This window comes from Podarcis erhardii (assembly GCF_964252035.2).
Source record: "Podarcis erhardii genome assembly, chromosome: 7".
NCBI classification, from domain to species: Eukaryota; Metazoa; Chordata; class Lepidosauria; order Squamata; family Lacertidae; genus Podarcis; species Podarcis erhardii.
The window spans coordinates 34930377-34957806 of record NC_138511.1 but is presented as its reverse complement, the minus strand read 5'-3'; the positions used below and the strand labels follow the sequence as shown (position 1 = coordinate 34957806).

At 43.4% G+C, this 27430-nt stretch overlaps 1 protein-coding gene across 1 annotated transcript; it reads left to right on the top strand.

Annotated features, from left to right (window-relative positions):
• N4BP1 (NEDD4 binding protein 1) lies at positions 1 to 27011 on the top strand. The gene is made up of 7 exons (XM_081870194.1): positions 1 to 454; positions 11913 to 13603; positions 21689 to 21819; positions 22816 to 22912; positions 23947 to 24054; positions 25312 to 25419; positions 26443 to 27011. Exons 1-7 carry the CDS (start codon positions 155 to 157, stop codon positions 26774 to 26776), a joined length of 2769 nt encoding a protein of 922 aa, XP_081726320.1. The 5' UTR covers positions 1 to 154; the 3' UTR covers positions 26777 to 27011.
• The last annotated feature ends 419 nt before the right edge of the window (positions 27012 to 27430 follow it).

Here is a 27430-nt window from a genome sequence, read left to right as displayed (position 1 = left end):
TAGCGCTTCCGGGGTGTGGGGCAGGGCGGCGGGGGGAGTTTCCCCGACGGGGTTGTTGTCCTGACTCCCTCGCAAGGCCTGAAGCGATGGGAAGCATCAGGGGCGGCCGCCGCCAACAACGCTCCCGCCGCCGCCGCCGCTCCTCGCCGTTGTAATGGCGGCCTTCACTACGACCAGCAACGAAGCCGCTGCTGCCGCAGGCGCGCTGCCGCCGGAAGGTCTCGGAGCCGAGCCGGTGCTGGACGAGTTCACGGCCCCGGCGGAGAAGAGCGGCTCCCTGGAGCGGAGCCGCGCCAGCATCGAGCGCCTGTTCCGGGTCCGCCTGGCCATCCTGGGGTCGCTGAGCAGCGGCGGTTGGGCCGCTCTAGATCTCGGGCAGCAGCAAAGCGCCGCCGCCGGGCGCAGGATCTGGCTGAGCCTCCGAGGCCAGCGGGAGGACGTTCGGGCCGCCAAGGTATGCTGAGGGGGGGATGTTAATCTCTTATTTGTTTTAATGCATTCATACCTTATCACCTCTCCAAAGCAGTTCAAGATAGCTTATCCATTGTTCGTTGGTTTGTCTATTTCCTTTACAGACCAATTTTCTACTCCCAAGGAGCTCAGTTCTTCTCCCCCCCCCCCTTTCATCCCCATAGCAACAACCCCCGGGAGGTAGGTTAGGCTGAGAGGGAGTGACCGTGTCCCCAAGTCACCCAGTGAGCTTCATGGCCCAGTCGGGGAGTTTGAACCCTAGTCTCTTCCAGGCTTCTGCCTGACACACCACTACACTGCTTGCTCTTTGTCCTCATAACAACCCTGTGAGGTTGTAGAAGCAGAGGACATCCAGTGCAGATGAATGTCGAGGGTTCAGGGCAGATGAAATAAAGGGTTTCTTCACGCAGCGCATAGTAGTAGGCATGCAAGGGAGGGTGTATGTGTATTTAAATTTTACATGAATATCCCACCTTTCCTCCAAGGAGCTAAAGGTGGCAAATACACTTTACTTCCTCCCCAATAATCCTGTGAGCTAGGTTGGGCTGAGAGTGAGTGACTCGCGGAAGGTCACTTAGTGAGAGCTTCATAACTGAGTGGGGAAATTGGCCTCCCAGCTCTTAGTCCAACACTGCACCACAACAACTCTGGACGGCTTCTGTTTTAATAGGGCTGTGATATATTTGTGTATATAGGGAAATGATTTTGATTCAGTGGCAGAACATTTGCCTTCATGTAAAAGCGCCCGTCTTCAAACCCTTCCATCACAAAGCAGGGGTGGGAAAGACCTCCAACTGAAACCATGGTGCTAACAGTCAGTGTTGACAATATAGAACCAGATGGATGAATGATCTGACTCAGTATAAGGCAGCTTCCTGTATTTGTGTATTTGTATATAGCTGAGGTAGGGAGGCTGTAGCCTTGTTGCACTACAGCTCCCACAATCCCTGGCTGTTGTCCGTGTTGACTAGGCTGATGGGAGTTGGAGTCCAACAACGTATGGACAGTCACAGGCTCCCCCGTCCTAGGTATATTGTGTGTGAAATATGAGAGAGAGAAAGCGCAAGCCATGCTGGGTAAGACCAAATGTCTCTCTAGTCCAGTATCACCCGCCTTGTCTCTGAGAAGCCTACAAGCAGGACTTAGGACCTTCTGCGTGCAAAGCAGATGGTGTACCACTGAGCTATATCCCTTCTCCTTATAGATGAAGGCAGGGACCCTTTCCTGTTGTTGCTTCCCAGCAATTGATATTGTTATGGCACCATGTGTGTAAATGGTTCTCTTTATAAAAAACGGATATGACAGCTTCCTCTCCTGGGGGCTTAAAATCTAAACTATACACAGGGAATGAAGGATAGGGAGGAATGAAGGCCGGGGAAGATTGTGATATGTCAACAGCATGTGATTTGGCTTAGTTACATTAAGGTATAGCATAGGGGGATGATCCAAAAGTTTCCTGGGAAAAAAGAGACATTATGATATCTGAACCTGGAGGCTACACATAGCCATTTTGACTAGTAGTTGTTGATAGCCTTACTGTGTGTGTGTGATGTAACACCTGTTATTATATCATAGCATTAAAGCAACCAAACAGCTCTGCTAACAAGTAGATTATGATCCCAGTGCAGGCATATGCAAACTCAGCCCTCCAGATGTTTTGGGACTACAACTCCCATCATCCCTGACCACTGGTCCTGTTAGCTATGGATGATGGGAGTTGTAGTCCCAAAACATCTGGAGGACCAAGTTTGCCTATGCCTGTCCTAGTGGGATACTATCTTACACTGGTTTACAATATATGAAAGTAAGGTTTAACAAGCCAATCTTCATTGGGTCATTCATTTCCGTTCATATAGCATACACATCCAGATCTGTCTGTCTGTGCACACACAAATAATAGAATTTAGTGTGTATGTATATATTACTCATTTTGAGTCCATGAGATAGGGTGGGGTGTAAATGAGTTTCCTTCTTCCTCATTCAAGTATGTGTGTGCATACGTGCTTGCACATATAGACATGCGGAAAAGGGATTTATAGAACACCCCATCTTAAGTACCCGGGTGAGGTGTATATATTTTACACCTGACAAGAGAATGGGTTTTGCCCACCCTTACCATAAGGGCTCAAGAAGGTTAATAGCTTCAGGTACAATAGAACATGATTATAATTCAGTGGCCTTAAGGCCTTGAGATAGAGTACAATGTGTGTCAACAAAATGCACATGCATCTTATTGTGTGTATCTAAAAATACAGGCAACTACTGTTTTATGTTTATCCAATATGTGTGGCGACGGGATGGACTGATGCATGCTCTGCTGACACGCAAGGTGGTCAGGAGCATGATCCCCACGCAAAACGTGGCTCTTTAGTTAAGGTGAACTATATGTATTTGGGTGTGTAGAAAATAAGCACAAGAGGGATATATTTGCTTTATAGCATGCCTTATTCTCAGGGCTCAGGGTGAGTTAGAGCCACTCAACAAGTGTGAGAAGCCTGCTGTTTCAGGATGAGCTGTTGCTATGTAAAATTTTGTAATGAACAAAGGTCATGAATCTGCCTTGGCAGCATCCCATCAATTTTAACAATTTTTAAATGTTAACACTCAGTTGGCACCATGTTAACTTATCTCCTTTTCCGGGGTCCTCAACAGCATGAACTACAAATTCAGGTGCTGCTGCCACCTGAACTAAAGCTTTCTGTAATGGGAATTGCTTTCAGGGGAACTGCCAAGCCTTCTCTATTGTAATCTTCAAAATCAGCAAAATACTGTTTTCTTCTGCTAGATTTTTTGAGATTTATAAGGTTGCCCTCAACCAGGACTGTATCCCTCTGGGCATATGATGTGCTGATACTAGCAAGACGCTGACCATCAATCTGGGGACTCAGTGTACGTTTCTTGATACCTGTTTGTACTTCTCAGTTACACAAATATTTGAGTATACTGTGTAGAGGGAGGAGGAAGAGATTTCTTAAAAAAAAAAAAAATGCAGTGGAACAGGAGCCTGAGCTGGTGGCTGGCCAGCAAGTACTTAGGGTGCCACTATCACAAAAAATAAGCATGTGGGTGACAGATGGAAGGAGAGAAACATGTGGCCTTGATGGTGCTGCCCTTCAGCAGTATTGTATAGTCATTTCTAGTTCCACAATTAACTGGCAAATCCTGGCCTATTATGAATTTCCAAAGATATGGGGCCAGCACTTGCCAATTAGTTGTAGAACCTTGTTAGGAGCAATTTGTGGGTTGTGGAAATGGTGCCAGCCCAATAAGAAAAGTGAGAACTGCCAACACACAGTGCCCAAAATGAAGGAGGCGAGGGAGACAGGAAAAGCTTTGGAGTGATTGCCAGTTGTTAGGTTGGAGGGGCTTGAAATTTGGGCCACCCATCGGTTTGCAAAATTGTTATTTATATGTTTTTATGCATGGAATAAGATTTTTTTTTTTTTGCTTCAGCCAAATTAAAGATTTTCCTTAAATGGTACTGTTTTTGAATGTATGGAAAGAGATATGCTTATATATCCCTTTAAAAAATAAAAGAATTATAGAGAAGCTGCTTAGTGCTTTATATAGGGGACATACTTGGCCATACATCCTTATGAGTGTGTCTTGCTTTCCTATCAGGCAAGTACCGTATTTTTCGCCCTACAGGACGCACTTTTTCCCCTCCAAAAATGAAGGGGAAATGTGTGTGCGTCCTATGGGGCGAATGCAGGCTTTCGCTGAAGCCTGGAGAGCAAGAGGGTTGGTGCGCACCGACCCCTCTCGCTCTCCAGGCTTCGCGCAGCTCTCCACAAGCCGTGGGAGCCCGCGCCGGGCTTCCGGAGACTTCACGCAGCTCTCCGCAAAGCGCGGGAGCCCAGTGCTGGGCTCCCACAGCTTGCAGAGAGTTGCCTGTTCTGGGGGCTGGGGTCAGGGGAAGCCTGGGGGGGAAATAATTTTTTTCCCTTTATTTCCCCCCCCCCAAAAAAAAACTAGGTGTGCCTTATGGGACGGTGCATCCTATAGGGCGAAAAATACGGTAAATTCCTTTCCCTTCATACAACTTATTCAAGTGTTTGAAACTAGCATAATGGGGGAGTTGCCTTAGGACTTTTAGCAGTGGGGGAAGTGTACATTTTCTGGGTAGGAAGTATACCTTCCACTCCTTCCTCTCCCCCCCCCCCGCCCAAAAAACCCATTCGTGTTTGCCTTTGTGATCAGGTTTTGACAATTGTTAGACCCCTGGTTTGCCTAAGAGCCTAAGCATTTGGCATACAAAGCATTATAAAAATAGTTGCATGTACCCTGAAATGGGAATCTGTTTCCCTAAACAGCAGTTTTCTCCACACACACACACACACACACACACACACACACACACCCCCCTCTACCACTCAGCATAGACAAGCATAGTCAGTAGTCAAGAACAGCAGGTGTCAAAGTAATCTGGAGGCTTCTAGGTTGCTAAAGGTTGTTCTGCACTGACTCCAGTGACTTCTTGGGGTTTCAGGCAGGTAATTGAACCTGGGCTTTCTGCATGCAAAATCACTGAACTACAATCCTTCTACCTACCAAAAATAAGGTGACATGAATATTTCTCCCCTTCCTTGTGTCAAGTGAGGATTAAAAAATACCTTTTGACATAGAATTGTGTGTTTTATTGTTCAGATGGAGGGACAGAGAGGCAGGTAGACCCCATAAGTTTGAATTTATAATTCTCAGGCCTGGCTACATAACTGTCCATTCTTAGTTTGGAAATACTTTTCCAGCCCTGGACCAAAGTATGAGAATTGCTTTGCTACCACAGAGTTAAGCAATTCTCTTTCAGTGTGAGCTATTGTAATGTCTCTAGATTGTGGGAAATAGGAAAGGTGATCAGCCCACAAAGTAATGACATGGCTAAATCACAAATAAGTTTTACACAGGATATATTTATAGTCACATGCAACTTCTTTCAAAACCCACAGAATGACACTTGCTTTACTCCTTAAAAATATTCAATGTGTCTGAGGCTTGTGCTGTTTTTGCCAATTACAGCTGTACCTTGGAAGTCGAACGGAATCCGTTCCGGAAGTCCGTTTGACTTCCAAAACGTTTGAAAACCAAAGTGCGGCTTCTGATTGGCTGCAGGAATCTCCTGCAGTCAATCAGAAGCCATGCAAGCCCCATCAAACATTTGGCTTCCAAAAATAGTTTGCAAACCAGAACAGTTACTTCTGGGTTTGCGGTGTTCGGGAGCCAAAACATTCAAGAACTAAGCTGTTCAAAAACCAAGGTACGACTTTCTCATTCTAGATCAGCAGAAGAGCTGCTCAGATCTTCAGGAAGGGGCCCTTTCACACATTAAGGAGAGGCAAACACAGGAATACCACAGAAATATACCTTAATGTGTTGATAAGCATAGCTGTGTAGTACAAATTTACAAGCAGTTTTTCATGCTTACACTTTACACGGTTAGTTTGTAAATCAACATAAATGTGTTACAGGAAATGGCCTTAAGACTGGATTGGGGAGAGATTCACTGCATGTTCAAAGGAATTTTTGCTCATGTGTAGGTTGTTCTGTGGTAATATGAAAAATTCTAAAGAGTTAGGTTATTGGATAGTTTGTTTCAAAATATCTCTACCCTGCCTTTCTGATTTCAGCCCCCACGGTAGCTTAAAAGACAAAACACTTAGACAATAAAATCCTCATTAGCAATATTAAAACATAAAACTGATAACTAAATAGCACCATTAGAAGAGGTAACAATAAAATCAAATGCAATGGAAAATAAGTTGGTTTTAATTATGTTAACCCCACACTCAAGCTAATAAGGCACGCAGAACAGCATACATAATGTTTTGGATCACTAACCTTTTGAGACCCATGGGTACATTTGGCATTTTGAGCGACTGCTGTGATAGCTTCTCCCATCCCCACTCGAATGAATATATAAATTATTTGTGTTTCCATGGAGTTTGGGTAAAAGCTGGATCCAGTAGAATTAAAACATTTTCACTTGAATATGCATGATTTTACACAGGGCCCTCACCACCATCAAATTAAAACTCACATTAGTAGACTACACTGTAAAAAAAAACCCACAGATTTATTGCTTGCTAGCACCACTACAACATGGATCGTCATGGTTTTTAGAGAAGATGACAACAAACCAATGGCAAACTAAAAAATGCATATATAAACACAGAGGTGACCTGTGGTTTGAGAGAATTCCTTGTAAAATTATGAGGAAGCACCATGACAGAACTGAAATGAACTGGATCTGTGACTTTTATGGTTCAAGTTACAGATGGGTAGCCGTGTTGGTCTGCCATAGTCAAAACAAAATAAAAAAATTCCTTCCAGTAGCACCTTAAAGACCAACTAAGTTAGTTCTAGGTATGAGCTTTCGTGTGCATGCACACTTCTTCAGATACCTGATTTGGAGTGGAGTGAGGGGACTGTGAAAAAATGATGTAATTTCACTATAATCTGTTTTACTAGATCTGGATTCACCCCCTCCTTTCTCTCTGAGTCACATTTCTTTCTCTCTGGCACTATGTTATTATTCTTGCACTCTCCCTTTTGAATCCAGCAAGCATTCCACTCCTCCCTGATTATTCCATTTTCCCTTCAGCTCCTATTTCCCTCATATCCTTTCAGTCACTCCCCTTTGTGCTCAGTTTCTCAGGTGCCTGTCTGAGCCTTGAGAAGCACACAGAGCTAAAAGAGGAAGTGGCAAATAGTATTGCTTACCCTACTTCCTCTGGCACCTTTTTGTGCTTTGAAGGAAAGGCGCCTTGCCACCTCATCATAAAGAGGCTGGTGAATGCAGCAGGCACTGAGGTTTTGTGGGCACCAGGAAAGTACTCGAGGATGCATGGTGCCCGCAGGCACCATTTGGCAATCCCAACCTAAGGTAAATTAAGAGCAGTGGCATACCTTTAAGAGCAGTAAAACTTGTGTGTGGTATTTAAATAGCCCATCTGAAGAGGTAGAGGTGCTGACAGTTGCCTTGCTGGCGGCTCCTCCTCATGTTCACAGGGAAGTTAGTTGTAAAGGTGTCTGTGACAGAACGGAGATGGTGGAGCAGCAGCTGTGAAGATGGCCATGACAGTTTCCCTGACATATTTTGCTCACAGGGTGATTAGGTTTAGTTGGCACAGTTGAATATAGTTAGGAAGGTTATTTACAGGGTATTCTGAAAATGAGATATTGTTGCAAAAAAAGGGTCCTCTTTCTATCCATATGCACCAACCTAGTACCCAAAGGCAGAGGCACTAGAGCACTCAGACAAATTAAGTTTTAAGCCCAACAGATTCATGCAAGGATACTGTCCTTCAGATACCTCAGCCACTTAAAACTTTATACAGCCGTACCTTGGAAGTCGAACGGAAGCCGTTCCGGAAGTCTGTTCAGTTTCCAAAATGTTTGAAAACCAAAGCGCAGTTGCAGAAGCCCCATCAGACATTCTGCTTCCAAAAGAACATTTGAAAACCCGAACAGTCACTTCCGGGTTTTGATCGTTCAGGAGCCAGAACGTTCAAGAACTAGGCTGTTCGACTTCCAAGGTATGACTTGTATGTTTAAAAAGCAACTTTCTGAATTGTATCCAGAAATGAATTGGGGGCTTGTAAAAGATCCTGAAATGCCAGCATATCATGATCATCTGGCAAAAACTCATTTATGACCTCACCACAGCATTCTGAACCAAACAAAGTTTCTGAATAGACAGTCATCAAATACAGTTGTTTGTATGATGCATTGCAGTGACACACACATTGCTGTGTGCAAGTTACCTTATAGTAAAACACGCATTTCTGGTTTCCCTTCTCAGTACTCTCTTGGATGTAGGCAGAAGAACAGCAATGCAAAAGAGCACGGGACCTTTTCTTTTTGCCTCAAGCAGTTGCCCAATTGTGGTTTTATTACTAAGAAATATACCATGCTATATTTTTTTAAGGGGTAAAACCATAATGTTGCAATTAGTATTGTTTCCGTTGTTTATAAGTAACCTCTTCAAAGCTGTTAAAATTTGTGTTGGGGATATTAGTATGAGAAGTACAGGATAGGTCCTTTAAAAGATGCCCCGTGGATACAGAGTACAGTGGACGCTCGGGTTGCGAACGTGTTCCGTGCGGGATGCACGTTTGCAACCTTCAGTGTGTGCGACTGCCGAAACCCGGAAGTAACGCGTTCCAGTACTTCCGGGTTTCAGCAGTCCATAACCCCAAAAAAACACAACCTGAAGCATGTGTAACCCAAGGTATGACTGTACACATGTTCCATGAAGCCTCTTTTAAAAGACTCACCCTGTACAACTCTGTCTGAATGCAGTACAATACAATACAATACAATACAATACAATACAATACAATACAATACAATACAATACAATACAATACAATACAATACAATACAATAGTATGTGCTCATGATTTGAATATATGCTGCTGGACTTTATTTCTGGAGTTTATATTAAACTTTTTGTTCTCATAATCTGAAATATACTGTTATGTTGAAATGGTACTAGGGCATGCTTGTCATCTTCTCTCTCGCTCTCCTAGGACCCATAGTTGCAAACTAGGGATAGGTGTGACAAGGAGAAAATGGCACATTTGGTAACATGTCATTGGACTTCTTTGGGAGAGGGAGGGAGAATGATTCTTACATAGGCTTCTTCTAAACATGTTCATATTTTAGATTGAGGAATTCTGTAGAGGCTGAGGGCCTTAGCTCAGTGACAGAGCACATGTTTTGCCAGGTTCAGTCCCTGGCATCTACTGATAGGACTGGAAAAGACTCCTATTGGAAACTATGGAAAGCCACAGTACTAGTGAGTATTAACTACTAACAGACAGGCCTATGTTTGACTTGATATAAGGCAGCTTCCTATTCTTCGGTTGGGTTGGCTTGGAGATTGCAAGTGCAAAGAAAGTTCGGTTCCTGAATGGAAATGCCCTTGGGTTTTTTGGTTGGTTTGTTTTAATAAGTCTCTTGCACCTTCCTCAATAAAGTGGTCACGACAGGGCTGCTTTTTTAAGAAAGAGGAAAAGCTCTCTTGAAAAGTGGACATAGAATGAGATCTTCCATGGAATACCTGTTTTCCACCTGTTTCAGGAAGGCCAAAAAGGTCATGGGGATTTCTCAATGAGTAGTTCATATCTTGCAGGTTGTGTAATGTTCTAAAAGAGTAAGTGATTTCAGAGCTGAACAGCTGTAAATTGGGGGGATGAGATATATTCTTGGAGGATAAGGCTATCAGTAGCAATGTAAAATTTCCAAGAATGTTGAAGGCTTGATGGGAATTGGTTTTGTTTTTTTTCAGGGGAGGGGGCATGAAACTTTTGGAGGAAATGGGAAAATATGCAAAACTTTTCTTTTTCAGCACACTTTACAAATGGAAAGTCACTTTGTTGCTTTCAGGAACTTAAATGCATAACTTGGTTTGCCATAAAATTAACTTGTTTGTTAACATATAAAAGTATGGTTTATTCAGATGATAAATACATTCTTAGCCAGTGCTAAGGGGGGGACATGGTTTCAAATCTCTGCTCACTCAAGAAGCTCATTGGTTAGTCACTTTTTCTCTCAGCTTACCATTTATCATGCGTTTTTGGGGGGCTGGGGGTTAGACCAAAGTGTAGGAGTGGACCATGAGAAAATGTTATTAACAGAGATCTGTAATGATATACAAGCTTCCGTAAATACAACTTGTCTCGCATTATCAGTCTTTCCATGCAGTGTGCAGCCTTGTACAGTTCTCAAGAGTGTTCAAGGCCTCGCAAGTTCCCAATGTGAACAGTGTGACCCAGATTCCTCTGCAGTGTGTTTTGGTGTCTCTGCAGGTGCTTTAGTGTGAGAAGACTTCTACAGCATCAAGGCACCAAGTTGCTGTGGTGCTGTAGTTCACTGTACCCTCCAGGGAGCTGGAGCACAGGTTTCAGAGAGCCTTGGAAAATAGTTCATGTTCCTCAGGCCCAGCAGTAGCTCCTGTGCAGAGAAAAAAGATGGGGAAATAACTGAACATTCATTGTGCCAGTAACAAATTCTTATTCACAAGACCCCAGCTGGCTCATTGTGTAATGTTGCTGTTCTTAAATTGGTGGCAGAACTTGGCAGCGTCATTGCTGTTGTTGAGCAGTTTCTGCTTTTCTGGCCCTTTTCTATTTGCTGGTGGCGAAACAGGGTTGACCCAAAATAAAGGCCCTTTTAAGGGTTCCAGTGTGGCCTAAGGCACCCCTGCATCATTTCGTAAAAATGTGTAAACCCATCCATCTTCAGGGCCAGGAAGCTGGTGCATAATAATAAGCAAGAGGGAAGGCCCTTGCAAGGCTGCTGTTGCATGTCACAGTCAGGAATTACCATATTTTTCACTCCATAGGGTGCACCGGACCAAAGGGCACACCTAGTTTTTAGGGGGGGGGATCAAGAAAAAAAATCTTATTCCCCCCCCCCAGCCTCAAAGAGCAGTGTATAGGCTGCGCACAACCTCTCGCTTCCTGAGGGGTTGCGTGCGGCTATGTCACAAGCCAAGGCAGCCAGCGGGACGGATCCCGCTCACTGTTTTGGCTTCCTCTTTAGCCCCGCACAACCTCTCCTTGCCGAGAGAGGCTGCGTGAGGCTAAAGAAGCCATAGCCCCGTGCAGCCTCTCGCTGCCGGAGGGGTTGCATGCAGCTATGGAACAAGCCAAGGCAGCCAGCGGGATGGATCCCACTCGCTGTTTTGGCTTCCTCTTTAGCCCTGTGCAGCCTCTCCCTGCCAGAGGGGCTGCACGGGGCTGCGCACGGCTATCCCTGAAGCCTGGAGAGCGAGAGGGGTCGGTGCACACCGACGCTTCTCTCCAGGCTTCAGCGAAATCAACATGAAGGCTTTGGAGCATGGAGGGAGTGCTCCCTCTGCCCTTCGGAGGCTTAGCATTGCTGTCGCTGAAGCCAAGGAGCCTGCATTCAGTCCATAGGATGCACACAAATTTCCCCTCAATTTTTGGAGGGGAAAAGGTGCGTCCTATAGAGCGAAAAATATGGTACATGTGTACACATTGGGACCCTGAAATTCACCTGTTGGTGGGTGATTATAATTAGGTTTGGAGGAAGTGCATCCTTTGAGTTCAGTCCTCATCTCTGACAGGCTTGTTCTAACCAATGTGGTGAAGTTAACCTTAGAACAGGAGCTGTCAACCTTTTAGATCCAGGACACACTTCCAGTTTCTGAATTTCTGCTTGCCTACTTCGTTTTTTCTCCCTTTCTTATCTTTAAGTAACAAATAAAATAAAATGGTGATGGTGCATATGTGTATATAACCAGGAGGTGACTGCCAGTGATTCCAATATATTAGGTGACCCTTCAGATCCTTGATTGACAGATTTGCTTTGAGTGATGTTCATTTCAAGGAGTGAGGGAAGTGAATTGTGTTGCAAGTAGATATCTGAATTAAAAGATGCCAGTTTCTCTAATTTTTCTTTCCTTTTTGTTGTAGGAATATATTAAAGGAATTTGTGAACCTGAATTGGAAGAGAGGGAGCATTATCCCAAAGACATGCACTGTATTTTTGTAGGAGCCCAGAGCCTCTTCTTGAACTGCCTTATTCAGGGGACCTGTGCTGATATTACTGTTGTGGAGATAGGGACCCTGAACATTAAGGGTGGTGCTGAACCTGTTGTCATGGCCAGAAGCCACGTTCAACAGTTTGTGAGTCTCTTCAGAAACAACACAAGTCTGCTGAACAGCAGAGAGTCAGAAGTGAAAAAACAGTTTAAACAACTTGTTGAAGCCCATGCGGATAAATATACAATGGATTTGTTGATCTTACCAAGCTCACTGAAGAGAGAACTACTTAGCCTTGCACAGAGCGAAAGCCAGAAAGCAGAAGGTAAAAATGTGGACCCTGCCAATTTTGATGGGACTCCAGAACTTCTTCCCAATGAAATACAGAAACGGTCTGCAATGAACAATGACTGCAGAACAGGTCACGAGGAAGCAAGAAACAATGCAGGTACCCCAGTCACTGAGTTAGCAAAGCAAATGGACACTCTCTTCCCTGATGCTCCAGAAAGACATTTCTTACCTATAAATGGACTGAATTCCTTAGAGACATCTGCATGCAAAGAGAGGCAGTCATGTAAAAGGAGGTCATCAGATGCTGAGGAAAGGCTACCAAAGAAACAGTTTTCTTTAGAAAACAATGTAGTAGTGGTTGATCTGGTCACTGATGAAAGCAGCGAGATGGATGGTCCGGGTTTGAACACTAAAGAAGGCGATGAGATAAGTGAGGAAATGGAATACAACATTTTGGTGAACTTCTTCAAAAGCATGGGCTACTCACAACAGATTGTGGAGAAGGTGATTGGAGACCTCGGACAGTTGGCTGAGCCTCTACTGCTTTTGGAAGAAATTGAAAGAGAGAGCAAAAAGGTCCCTGAAGAGAAAGACCAGGTTGATGACCTACATTGGACTGCTGGGACTTGGGCAGAGAAAGATAAAGGTAGCTCTAGCAGCAAAGGCCAGCAGGACCGAGCTCTGAAATTAAAGCAGCCAAAGAATGCAGAACAAAACATGACCTCTGCTCCACGAGCACAGTGCAAAGTTGAAGGCAAACCGCATATATCAAACAGTGAAAACCAGACTCCTCTTTCTGGAAGCCAAAATCCACAATACAAAGGCTGCAGTAAAGCAGTCTCAAACTATTATTATGAACAGTCTCGTATTTCCCAAACAAATGATATAGAAAGTGACGGTCATGTGAATGCTTGTGATAGTATGCAAAGGGTAGTGAAAGGCAGGAAACCGAAAGAGCCTGGCTTGGTAGCAAGGGGTGGCTCGGAGACTCCACACCCACCAGTTGAGAAAGAAACTATGGTTCTTCAGGCATGTCCAGACCCCTCATCTGCGAAGCATGATCAGCATGGACGATGTAATCCTTTGCAGCTTGGAGTCAGGCAGTTCCCACCCCCAAAAACAAATCATCTCCTAGAGCATCTGCAAATGACTGCCCCTTCCTCAGAAAGGAGAAAAGGAGGGTCATACAGTCATCATGCTGACCCTTCAGTCACTGGGATTCAGAGGTTTAAAGAATCTTTGAAAACACCATACAAGTTGGAATTGAAAAATGAGCCAGGGAGAGACCACTTAAAGTACATAGTAATAGATGGCAGCAATGTTGCAATTGCGTGAGTATTCATGACTGTTGGGTTTCAGTAGCATTTCAGAGTGAAACCAGGTGTGGGAGGGGGGCCGAATTACAAAAAAGTGCATGTATTTAGAGCCAGGTGGGGTGGGGAAGCAGATTTTACCAGGATTTTATCAAGATCCTTTATTAGGCATAGCAAACCACACATTATCAAACAGACACCGTATACAAATTGTGCAAAATACGAACGCATAGCTTTTCCTGGTGAGAGGTGTGGGAAATTTAGATCAGACTCTATTCTCTCTCCTTTTGACATGTTGGACAATTTAAATGTTCTGTAGCAATGAATAATATCCAGATATCTAAAGTAAAGAAAACCTCTTATTTTGTACGCCAATAGTTACATGAAGCTCAGCCAATGAGATGGTCAGGCATGAATTTCTTAACCAGAAAAGCATTGGCAATGTAACCAAAAGTTCCCTCAGCATGTGCCAGTCTGGAATATCCTGTTTGATTTCTGAGCAAGCCAGCTGTAGCACACTCTTAAGACATGCACTTCATTTGTCACTCGTGCTTTCTTTATGGTGCTTGAGTTATGTGTCCTCGGCCAGTTCTTTACACTGTTTTGGACTTGCCTCTTTTCACAACCATCATACATGCTTAAGCTTCACTGAGGAATATACTGCAGGTTCAAATCATCCCACTTGTGTGAATGAAAGCTACATAACGATTGAGATTGTTCCTTGTGCTTCATATATGTTAGCTTAATCATCCTTACAACAGCACAATAAGGAAGGTCATAATTTTATTAGTCACAGCTCAGGTGAGGGTGTGAGTAGGTTGCTGAGGCCACCCAGTAAGTTCACCTTTGAAACAAGATTTGCGCTGGGGACTTCCAAGCAAACAGCTTACATTCATTGTTGCTATGCTTCATGGACTCTGTCATATTTGTGATACGTGTTCATATTTCTGAAGCTTTCTGATTAACCTCTGAAAAGTCACCATCTCTCAGCCTTACCTGCATGAAGAGTTCCTTGTAGGAAGGGTGGAATCCAGTAGCAGGGTAAATATAAATTGTCAGACTATTTGTCTTTTGTGAAAAGTGTGAAGAGGAAGGGTTATCGGAGGCATTTTAGACATGGCTGGGAAAACCTGAAATGTTTGTGGCCAGCATTTTGGAGCTGGATTTCTTTTGGTTTTTTTACATGTTACATTTATTTAAGGCCCCATATGATAAGGGCTGTCTTACAATTGAGAGCCCTTCTCCACATTGCCGGCTTCAAGATTTTGGGGGGACTTTGAGCAAGATGCTTTCAGTTGCCAACAGTTAAACAAGACGAGGCAGAAAATTCCCCCTCAGTCTTCTCCCCTTTCTAGTTGTCCTGTGCAAAGTGAGGATTGCTGTGTGAATGAAAGAGTGGGCACTGTTGGTCTTGGGGTGTGGCAGATACCCTCTGCTGCTCTTAGGGCTCTTTGACCTTGAATTGCTGAGTCTACTGTCATTCGCTTGCATTTCATGACCTTGAGTTCTAGTTTTACTGGAGAGAAAGAAAATGCTGTCTCCACCTCAACGCATGCCATCCTGTAGCAGCTTCTTTTGTAGTATGGAGCCTTCTTTCCTCTTACCTGTAGTATTGAACTAAAGGCATGAACCAAAACTAAGCACCCCACCAAGCAATGCCAACAATAGTCTATAATAATAAATCAAGATCATGTATACACTTGCCCCTCCCTCTTAAAACTAGGGTTATTATCCAGTTAAAGACATATTAATTAGATGGGTTTTAGTTGATAGGTGGATTCAATTTCTGTTCAGCTAGTAAAAAAAATATAATTCTAAAACACAGTGCATGTATAGATGATGCATGCATGTGTCAAGGACGCCACCTTAGAGCCATTCCATTTTGTTCAGTGGAAATGTGGGAATACTTCTTTTGTTTATGGTTGGCAGTTTTTATAAGTAAAGTACTTGCATTCAATAATATACGTTGTTGTTTTTAAAGTCTTGTAGCGCCCTAAAGACTAGCAAATTGATGATGGCATAACCTTCCATATTATCCTAGTTATATGAATACATGCAGAAGCTGCTACTTAACTAATCGGGACATATTCCTGGTCCAATTTAATCAGAATATTGCAGCACTGACTTAAAACACCTGTAAGACCTAATTTCCTCTTCTACTGTATGCCACTTTCTATAACTGACTTTAGAACAGGTTATTGCAGGACAGTTTTGTTTGTAAATCATAGAAGTGGGGATTTGCTTACCTACCAAAACACAGAATGTAAATAATCTTTGGTTAACACTGGAGAGCCTCTTTTAGGTTCACTATAACAGTTGCTCCAAATTTGGACCCAAACCATTGGCTATTGAAACAAATAGATGTTACACAACACCACACTTACTGTTGGGCAAACCTATTTCTTTTGATTGTGTTGGCACAAGGAAATGATGCTGCAGAATTATTATCATTTATTGTATTTATATTCCGCCCTTCCTCCCCCAAGGAGCTCCTTTTTAACTGTAGGATCCCCGCATCATCTTTCAGTGAAATTACAAAGTTAAAATTAAAACTAAGCCATGCAGTAATTCCAAAATTAAGAACCTATGAGCATCTTAACAGAGATCAGATCTAGCTGCTAACTTGCGGCCCAAAAACCTTCCTGAGAGAAAGAGAGAGGTATTGACTACTCCAGAAAACCACAACAGACCTTTTTATATCCAGACTTAACAGGCAGGTAATTTCAGAAGGAAGGTGTTACAAGAGGTCATTCTGACCTCACTAGATGTCAACCTCACCCCTGAAGGCAGTGGCCTTCAGGGTGGAACTACCCATTGCATGAATATATGTGTAACCAAAAAAAACCCGCCCTGATTGCTGAATTTCCTAGGGAAGGGAAATTTTGAGTAGAGAAATTCTGGGTGTACATCCTGAATCCTGTCTATACCTTCAACACCAAATTGTTTTCCCAACGTAAGCTGCCTTTCCTCATTCCAGAGAACTTCCAGAGGCTTGTTTCTTCATTCCAGGGATTCATTTGGAGAGAACCAAGCAAATGCTTGGAACACGAGAGAGAGGAGAAATTAAGTACCCTATTCCCTAGTTTTGTTTTTCTTTTGCAAATCCCTCTCCCACTGAAAGAAAAACATTTTCTGGGAGTTTTCTTCCTCTCTGAGGAGAAATATTAATCATATTCTTCTAAATGAATTTTCAAGTGGCAAGAGCCCTTTTCAGGCATTCTACATCCAAGTAGAATAAATACACATTGGGGACTAGTGTGTTGGCTCTGCCTCCCCATAGCTATTCTGATTGCCCTTCACAAGGTGGAGGATGAAGTTCTGAAGTGGGGATTTCTGTGGCCTCTCATTGAGAAAAGTAGGCTTTGCATTTCAGAAGATCACCCTCCATCTCATGGAAAGCACCTGGAACAGCAATGGGGGGAGCAATGCTAGCACACTTGTCTCTGCTGCTCTGCTTTTGTGATGAAGATGATGCTGTAGATTTATCCTACTGTAGAGGAAGCAGTGGTTGGGGTTTCGTTACACGTATCATCTATGTTAGGCCTTTGGATCAGGGCCTCTCTGGATGATCTCCACATTAGGAAGATGCCCATAGTATGCCTCAGGTCTGTAGTTAGAAACATGCTGAGGAAGCCAGAGAGGGGAGGTATTGTAGAACAGATGAAACCTAAATACAGGTAGCCCAATATGTTTAAATCTGTATTAAATACCAATATAGACTAGAGTTTGTAAAAGGAAAAGGAAGGAATCAATACTTCCCTGTTATTCCAAGGCCCTTATAGTAATCGGCTAGAACAAATTTACTTGTTAGTGTGTAATTGGGTAGACTTTTGCCTCCATGTTTTCAGGACCAGAAAAGAGGTTTGGAGCCATAGGGCTGTATCTGAGAGCAGGGCCAGTGGCTTGGGTGGACATGTCCTTCTGCCCAGCCAATCAAACTGTCCACTGCCAGTGATGTGGAGCTTCCCTTTACGCCCACCAAAGAGGCAGGCAAAAGTGCTGGTGGCAGCCAGTGGAAGTGTTTGGATGAAGAAAAGGCTGGTCTGGCCCAGGGTCTGTTGAATATGATGCCAGTCACGCTACCAGTGCATTGGGGCATCAGGCCAGCTGCTGATTGTAGCAGCAATCATCCTTTTCTTCTCCCCCCTCTACCTCGCCCCCCCCCCCCCGGCTTGCTGCTGTGCAGGGCTGCAAATGGGGCCATGGCCCTGCCCCTCCACAAAACTCTGCTGGGTAGTGGCCATGGTTTATATTGCAGGGACGAGACTCGCTGAAATTAGTTGACTTAAGTTCATCATGATTGAGTAGATTCATTGAGATCAATGGACAGAGTATACCCATATTTGAAAGACGAGAATTCAACCAGGGCCTGGGTTATCCCTGAAGGGCCAGGTTTCTCAAGGGTTACATCGATGGTGCTCTTCTTCATTTCCTACAAAGATCAAGGCAATCTCCATGAACTGTGCAAGTGTAAATTTGTCAGTGTGGTGTGGAATAGTTGATGGGATATTAACACCACCAAGTTCACTATCCAAAAAGCTAAAGGGCCAAGTTAGGGTAGTAAATATGAGGCTCTTCCAATGTTGTTGGATTCCAGCTCCCACAATCCTTGGACATGCTGTCTGGGGCTGATGGGAGTTAGTCTGCTGGCCACTCTTGGACTAAATAAGGTAGCCTGTGTGCTCTCAGCACATGTTGCCAAGGCTGTAGTGCCTCACCATACTGCTTTTTAAGCTGAACAGGGGGAGCAATTTTCAGTTGTGATACTGCAGGGAGGAGGCAGCCTGTAATATGGGGGTGTGGAAAATGCACCATTGTGAAATCACTGGACTTCAGAATAAACTGCTATTACAAAGGGGGAGGGGTGCATTAAAAATCCGCTGATGTGAACAATTTCTTAGTTCTTCAAAAAGCTCAGAAAATAGTGATGTAAAATGAAAGTCACAACTATGATTCATCTTAAATTCCAGTTTTTGCCCAGACTGGGACTAATGGGGAAGGGTATGCAAATAGTTGACACTGTGTAATAATTCTATGCATCATGTTTTAACTGTGAACTTATTAAAGGAAGCGTGTGGCCTTCATTGGGTATTTTGAGACTTTTGCAATGATCACTGAAGGGTGGATATCATGCAATGTGTAAACCAAGCAAAGTTATGGTGTGGTTTTGCCTCTGCCATTAGCTCATGATTTATTTTTTCCAAAATTATACATCTATATATAAAATAATAATAATAATAATAATAATAATTATTATTATTATTATTATTATTATTAATGCACACAAAAGCTTATACCAATAACAAACTTACTTGGTCTCTAAGGTGCTACTGGAAGGAATTATTATTATTATTATTATTATTATTATTATTATTATTATTATTATGTTTTGACTACGGCAGACCAACACAGCTACCTACCTATAACTATGTATAGTGAGGTGATTATTTGCACCCTCAATTTCTGTTTATTTATCCTTCTCCCATATGCACATAAATAGAATAAACACCCATCTGGTGGACCCCTGCTGTAACTCAGGATATTGTATAGAGAAGTCAGTGACTGGTAGCCAGACAAATAGGATCTGCAACAAAATGTTGCAGTGTAGAGTCAGGGTGTCAGCATGCCATGCCATCTCCCTTATTTTCTCCTTTTCACCTCTCAACACAGAGTCCACCTTCCATGTCCCCGATCATGCTTGGTTCTTGGTGGACTGTTCTTCAGATTCCTGCTTTAGAAATATAATAATAAAAACTTTATTTGGGTGTACTTCCGCAGACTTTGGTGCTCCCCCAAGTCTGCTGAATCTCTTTGCAGAGAGTCATGCTATTTTGGCTATATATGGGCCCACACTTGTTGAATGAACTTGGTATTAATCCTTGAGATAATTATAGCTAGAAGTTACTTCCAGGTTAAAAGGGCCACTGATTGTCACTTGCCGGGGAGCAACATTGCCTCATTCTCCTGTGGATTTCATGGGGCATCTGATTGGCCACTGCGGGTCCCGGAATGCTGAACTAGATTGGACTTGAACTGCTCAAGCATTACTTGCCCTTATGGTCTTTGAATGTAGAGGGATAGGCTCCAGGCTGGTAAAGTGTAGAAAATTCTGTTCCAAAAAGTCATGATTAAAATATTGTGTGTTGGTATGTCAGTCATGATGCTTCATCCAGTCCTCCTTGCCCATCATACTTTGCCAATTCTCCAACCCACCTGAGTTGCAACTCCTGCTGAGAAGCAACAGGCAGCTTTGTCTGAGGACAGATCTTTCTATTGCAACGCTGCATTGATTGGCTCATTTTGCTACATCCAGGACAGAGATGTGGTTAAATGCACCTTTGCAGTGGAATGTTGATTTGTAAGGGGTCAGGCCTGAAGTACTGTCTCTTACAGAGTTTCTGAAGGCAGCCTCCTCTGTGGATTGATCGTTTGGGCTCACATAATTTCTCCCATTGCACAAGTGTGTCCTGGTGCAGGGTTTGGAAATTATACCTGAGCAAATCTTCCAGGGCTTTTTCCCAAGGGGGAAAGAGGAAATAAAAAAAAGTAGGTGGTGGCAGGTGTTCGTCTTTGGGTTGTGTAGCAAGACAGTTCATATATTGCTGCAAAGTGCACATGACAGCAACTCTGAAGCTTCAGTGCCCTGTTTTCTTAGACTGCATCCACACTGGACATTTCCAGCACATGACTTCCCCCAATGAGACCAAGGAAGTGGGCATGTGGATGGAGCGTATGCAACCTTAGTTTGGTATAATGGCCTTCAGCCTTCCCAGTTCCAAAGCCCACATTTAGTACAACATGGGGCCTGTTTTGCCGTTTCTTTCTCTATATCATGACCTGGCCTTGGGCAAGCTTCTCTTTCTCTCACCTAATCTGCCCCTTGTTGCGTGCTGAGCCTCGAGATTGTAACTAGCTTTGAAGCATATCAGGAAGGAAGTCTAAATAAACAGAACTACCAAGAGTGAAGCACGTACAGCTGGTTTATTTTGTTCCTCCCAGTTACTAAGCTTGCAGTCCCTCTTCTGTTGCAAGGACATGAGTGTGCAATAAACATTTTAACGAAGAGTTATTACAACCCTCTTAGAGATCTTGAAATGTTGTGATTGACTATAAGGCTAAAACTACAAGATAATAGTCACGTGGGGTTTTTTTTCCTTGTAAAACTCCCTTAAAAAAACAACTGCTGCTCAGGCTGCAATCTCTAATGCAAAGTTGGTGTGTGTACGGGGTGGTTTTGGACAGTTTTCCACCTCCAGAGCAACTTCTCTGACTGCTGTTTGGCCCCATGGGAGGGAGAATGTTTTCTCTATCGGGTCAGAAGGGGTTGCTGTTTCAAGTAAGTTGTTCAGTTTTGGTGTGCCACAAGGAAAGTAAATAAGATGGTGGGAATGAGACACCAATGGGCCTGTGGGAACCCTGCTTTAAAAACCTTGAAGTAAGATAATACAAGAGAAAACAACTCTGTTTTTATGTAGCACTGAGCGGAATAGCATAGTATTAGCTTTGCCAAGGGAGTTCCTGCACAAACATGACTGGTTACATAAGCCTAAATGTTTCTCTGTCACAGGTTAGCGGCAGCAGGACAAACAAGGGGAGGAGAAAAATTATTAAGGGGCAAGACAAGTAGAAAAGGGGGCAGTTTTCCATGGCTCTTTTGAGCTTTCCCATGTAGCTGCTGCAGCAGGGAGCCTTTTCTACTCATGGGGGTTTCTGGCGTGATCAAGGACCTTGGAAGATGGTTGTCCTTAATTGCATGGGAAGCCTTCCTGACTGAACATGGAGAAGCAAGACATGGTGCCCGGGGGAGGGGCGGTCCTACATAATTTTTCTACTTATGTTTCCCAACTGACTTCGATATAAATGACTTTGATATAATGTCCTTCCAGCATCCAAATTCTATAAACCTTTAGATTGGCTACCCCCCCCCAAAAAAAAAAACCAGTGAGGAGTACCGTTGGTGGACTGCATCATTTGATTTGTACAAACAGTTCACTTCTTATCTTTACATGCTTTTTCATCTTGTATGTTTAGCTGTTGATTTCTTGTAAAGCAGACTCTGATGATTAGCAAACATTACTCTGCTCCTTTCTTTCCTTTCTGCAGCCATGGTCTACAGAAGATCTTCTCATGTCGGGGAATTGCAATTGCTGTTGATCACTTTTGGAAACGTGGCCACAGAAAGATCACTGTGTTTGTCCCACAGTGGCGAACAAGGAGAGATTCTAACATCACAGGTAAAAGATTTAATGGGATTGTGGTTGCTTTGAAGTTTCACAATTCCCATCTCCTGTGTTCAATTTTTGGAAATAAACTGGTACCTAGTAAACAATTTGGATTTGTTTAATTTTATATATAAAATAAAAAGGGTGGCGCTGTGGGTTAAATCACTGAGCCCAGGGCTTGCCGATCAGAAGGTCGGCGGTTCGAATCCCCGCGGCGGGGTGAGCTCCCGTTGTTCGGTCCCTGCTGCTGCCAACCTAGCAGTTTGAAAGCACAGTGCAAGTAGATAAATAGGTACCGCTCCGGCGGGAAGGTAAACGGCGTTTCCATGTGCTGCTCTGGTTCGCCAGAAGTGGCTTGGTCATGCTGACCACATGATCCCGAAGCTGTCTGCGGACAAACGCCGGCTCCCTCAGCATATAGAGCGAGATGAGTGCGCAACCCCAGAGTCGGCCACAACTGGACCTAATGGTCAGGGGTCCCTTTACCTTTTATATATAAAATGGCACATCTTACTAACATTCTGTCCTATATGAGCATGACCAAAAAACTGGATTCTGGGGAGGTTGTACAAATGAATGAATAGGGCTATACCATTTTAGTGAGGAGCTCCAAGGGCTTGCTGTTCTTTCAGCCTCTTTTCCTCCCTCCCTCCCTCCCTCCCTCCCTCCCTCCTTTCTTTCTTTCTTTCTTTCTTTCTTTCTTTCTTTCTTTCTTTCTTTCTTTCTTTCTTTCTTTCTTCCCCTCCCCTCCCCTCCCCTCCCCTCCCCTCCCCTCCCCTCCCCTCCCCTCCCCTCCCCTCCCCTCCCCACCATCCCCAGCTCAGGGATAACAAAACAGACCTTTGTAAAAGTTAGTATAATGGGCACTCTTTGAATGCTCTGATTCACTTAATATAATAGTGCATTGCAATAGTTACTTTTCTGCCAAAATAAAATCCTGCACAAAACATCTGTTCTTTCTAAACTCAGTTCTTTTCAATGTGTTCTTTTTTATTTTCGTTTTAATAGAACAGCATTTCTTAACCCAGCTCCAGGATGTTGGTATTTTGGCGCTCACCCCTGCAAGGGTTGTATTTGGAGCCAGGATTGCATCTCATGATGACAGGTAAAAAGAGTTTGTGTACCTGATGGACAGTTATGCGACTCCTAGTTCTTCTCAAGAGGAGCCATTTATTGAGTTGGGAAATGGGATACGCATCTGTTTTGTCCTGTGAACATATTATTCTGTGTTGCTTTTAAGATAGCATACCTTTGTGAGATGTGGAGACTTAATATAAGTCTCCAGGTTCTGAATGTGAATGTATGAAGAAGCTATTCTAGCGACTTCTTCATACTAAGAGTGGGCTCTGCCACTGAGCTGTGGTCCCTTCTCCAATCCACTTAACCATCTCACAGTTTTGTTACCTCTTTTTCCTGCATATGCAGACCAAGCTGAAGTGTTGAACAGCCACACGTCATTCATGCACATCTGATTCAGCTCACCGTCAAGGAAAACTGTGTAGTGTAGACTTGCCCTGTTGTTCTGCAGACTGAACACTGTCCCTGTGTGTGTCCAGTTCTAAGTTGGTACAAAATGTTGCTGATCACCCTCTTTATTTTTTTAATGTTTGAGTTATTTCATACATGATGCATTTGCATTATTTAGAAACCTTTTCTGGAACACATTCATTGTTATCTTGCCTTAATTTAAGAATTAATAATGAATTTAATTATAAACCTATAGCCCAAGTTTCCTAATGGATATAATGCCTGGAACAGGATCCAAAGATCTACTTTGCATATCGTTTAGTCCCAAGCCTTCTGTGAAACAACAGGCGCTTGGTTCTTTTGTATGCTGGCCAGCTTAGATTTAGGCATCCCCAGAACAATATATGGTCTGCAGCACTGTAATAATAGTAGTAGTAATAATATCATCATCCTCATTTCCCATCCAGGCCCTGACCATACCCAGACCTGTTTAGCTTTAGTAAGGTGGCCAAATCATCAGCCACCTAGGAAGCACAGCAGCTGCTTTCCTGTGTGACTTCCCGTGGGTCACAAAACCAGGATTACTCAATCCACAGTAGCACATGGCTGCTTTGTTGCCCAGCAACTTATTCAGTGCAAGGATGCTGATTCTCCCAACAAATGTTGTTGTAGGTTTTTGCTACATCTTGCTGAAAAGACTGGAGGAGTTATTGTCACCAATGATAATCTCAGAGAATTTGTGGATGAGTCCACATCCTGGAGGGAGATTATTCAAAAGAGGTAATGTGTTAATTTTGTTCAGTTACAAAAATGCGCAGTGGGCAGGTGGACAAGTGATCGGTTACAATATTTAGTGGGGGGGGGGGTGTGATAAAAGTTGCTTTGGCTTAATCACTTAATTTAGTCTTATTGATTTTGCCAGAGATGGAGAACCTTGTAGCCCTATAGTTGTTATTGGGCTCCAGACTTCCAACACCCATTATCCTCAGCAAGCACGGTCAGTGGTCCGGGGTGATGGGAGTTGTAGTGTGGCCACACCCTGAGAACTACAGGTTCCCTGCTCCCGTTTTATGTTGAGGTGGTTGGTGTTCCCTATCCAATTCTGCATCTTTCTTTCTCAGGTTTGTTTTTGGATTTGGGGCACAGGGCAATTGAATTGCCAGTCAGCTCTCTACCTTGGCTGGAACATGAATGCCCTGGTGGCAAAATCCCATCAGCACACATTCACCAGCTTTATAACCTGAGAGAGCTCATATTTAGTGAGCCACTTCCGGATAGAGCAGAGGGAAGCTTGGCCATCATGTGTCCCCAGCGCCTCACAGGCAAACTCCTGAAATCACTCTGTTGAAACTTCTTGTGGATTTTTAGATTCTGAGACTGTGAATGGCATCATTACCATATATTTTTGCAATACAATGTGGAACAGGTGATTGGGAAAGGTCCCAATTCAACAAAGCAGTGTTTGAACTAAAGCTCTCCTAGGATTGGAACTGCAGTGGATTTCTGTGAGGCTGGATTCCGCCCGCTGAATTTGTGCTGCCCACAAGCATTGAAGTTCAGTAGTAAAGTGCACATGTTGTATGAAGAACGTCCCAGGCTCAATCCCCTGTGTGTCTCTGCAGTTAAAAGGATCTTTGATACTATAGCTGGGGAAGACCTCTGCTCAGGATCCTGGAGAATTGCTGCCAGTTAGAGTATAGCAGCCTTCCCCAACTTGGTCCCTCCAGATGTTGTTAGGCTACAACTCCCATCATCCTTATTAGCCATGGTGGCTAGGGCTTATGTGCTTGGATTCCAGTTGTACGTAGAGCATCAGATTAGGGAAGGGTAAAGAATGGATGACTAGGTAAACCTCTGGTCTCATCAGGTTTAGGACTGTTTCATGATTTGATAGTATCCTGCCAGACAGCCCTCCCCTCAAAGAACACCAGCTGTATGTTTGTATAGTGTGCGAATGTTGAGATTACTTCTGTCTATAAATCTGAATGTTGCTTTCCTTCCTACTGCTTTTCCTTACTGCCTGTTTTGGTGTTGCAGGCTGCTGCCGTACACTTTCGTTGGAGACTTCTTCATGGTTCCCGATGATCCTCTGGGACGAAATGGACCAGGAATAGAACGTTTCCTTCAGGAGGAAACCCGTTTCAGGTAGAGTACCCTGTGGGGCTTAAGGGAAAACAGATGCCACTATTGAATCAAAGCCCTTTGTGTGACTGAGAAGGTCATGAGATGTAAATCACACCACATAAGACCTTAGATAGGAAGAAGCAGTGGTTTTGCAGGAGGAATTGCTTGTCATCAGTTACCACAGCTATCTCTGTGTGGTGATGCCAAGTACGTTTGTATAACATTGGATTGTAACACCGAGAAAAGGAAGGCAAGTGTTCTGGTAACATCTTTTGATGTTAGATTGTGGTGGGTCACATGACGACATTGGACACACTGCAGTTGGAGCTGTGATGCACTTTCATGAATAGCTGGTCTGCCGCATCAGCTGTTAGAAGATCTGCTGCTTGGTTGCGGTGGGCACATGGAAAGTGCTTTGTTACCTGTGTCCGGTCTGCATCTGGGAGGGGCTCAGTTCTTTGTCCTTTATCATGTAAAGCTTTATTGTGCTTTATTGTGTTTAAAGGTCAGGTAAAAATGACTTGCATAAAATGTTGAATACATAAGCAAAGCAAGGTCTAATCTGAACTGCTGTTTCTATGCGATGGCACTTCAAGGTTAGAAAGTTCTGTAATTGTATTGGTGACTTGTAAAAATCCATCAAATGCAGAGGAATATTTTATTATGATTAAATGTGTGCATCTTCCTTTATCACCAGCCATATCAAGATGATGATGATGATGATGATGATTTAAAATGACAAATGTGGAAAGAGACAACTTGAAATGTCGTTACTGTGTCATCCAGAGTTCTTTAACAAATTTAAACCTTAAATCAGGCTTCCTCAGCCTCGGCCCTTCCAGATGTTTTGAGACTACAATTCTCATCATCCCTGATCACTGGTCCTATTAGCTAGGGATGATGGGAGTTGTAGTCCCAGAACATCTGGAGGGCCGAGTTTGGGGATGCCTGTTTTAGAGTATCTTTCTTTTTAGACCCCATGGAAACATAGGAGATGGTTGTTCTCTTGCCTTCCTAGTTTGAAATGTTGTTTTTGTTCTCCAGAGGTGTTCTACCCCAACATGGCCATGGAAGTGGCAGCCCACCTCCTTTTGGGACATCGCATTTCCTGATGCCAACTGATGGTAGTGGACAGTTGCCAAAGAGCCCGTTACCTGGTGCCGTACCTGCCTTGACTATGTTTCCACCAGCACCTCATGCTAACCCAGCCCTCCCCCCGCATCCAAGATCTACTGCAGAAACAATCCACTTAAGAGAAGCCTTGAGAAAAATCTTCCCTACGTCCGAGCAGAGGGAGAAGATAGAAGAAATACTTGCCCAGCATCCCCACATGAGGGACATGAATGCCCTGTCTGCGATGGTGCTTGATTTGGGCTGATGCACACAACCGCAAAGCTTTGGATTCTGCAGTTTGGATTGTTAATGTAAAGATGCATATGAGCTGGTGTTAGGCCATCTGTGAATAGTCAAAACTTAATCCTTTTGTATAAAAAAATTGTTAATATTTGGATGATTCACTGATCCCCCTTTTTTATTCATCTAAGTTATGTTGCTTTTACAAAATTGTATTGATGCATTTTTTTTAAAAAAAGAAAACAAGTCTTTATTTCTGACTGGCTTGAAAATTGTTTACAAAACTTCAAGTTATTTGGGAAATAAGTAGATCTGACCGCAGATCTAAGTTCTGCTTAAAATTGAATTCATATTTGCAGGTTTCTTAATGGGCATTATTTCTTCTCTCATTGCCTGATTTAATAGACAGAGGTGAATTTTCAGTGAGCAAATTATGGCCATTTCATATATCCTGGTCATGCAAGTGCTGGAGGTCTCCATCTTAAGGCAAAATACTTTCCTGACTACTGCATGCAAGCCCTTGGCTTGCTATTGGCTGAATTTTTACAATATCACACAGTCCAAATACAGGCTAATGGGGATAGCTGTGCCAATGAAGCTTTTGGAGAATGCTCAGGAAGAACATGTTAGAATTTTGTCACTTCCTGAAAACCACTGTAGTCCAATTTAGTTTGCTAGC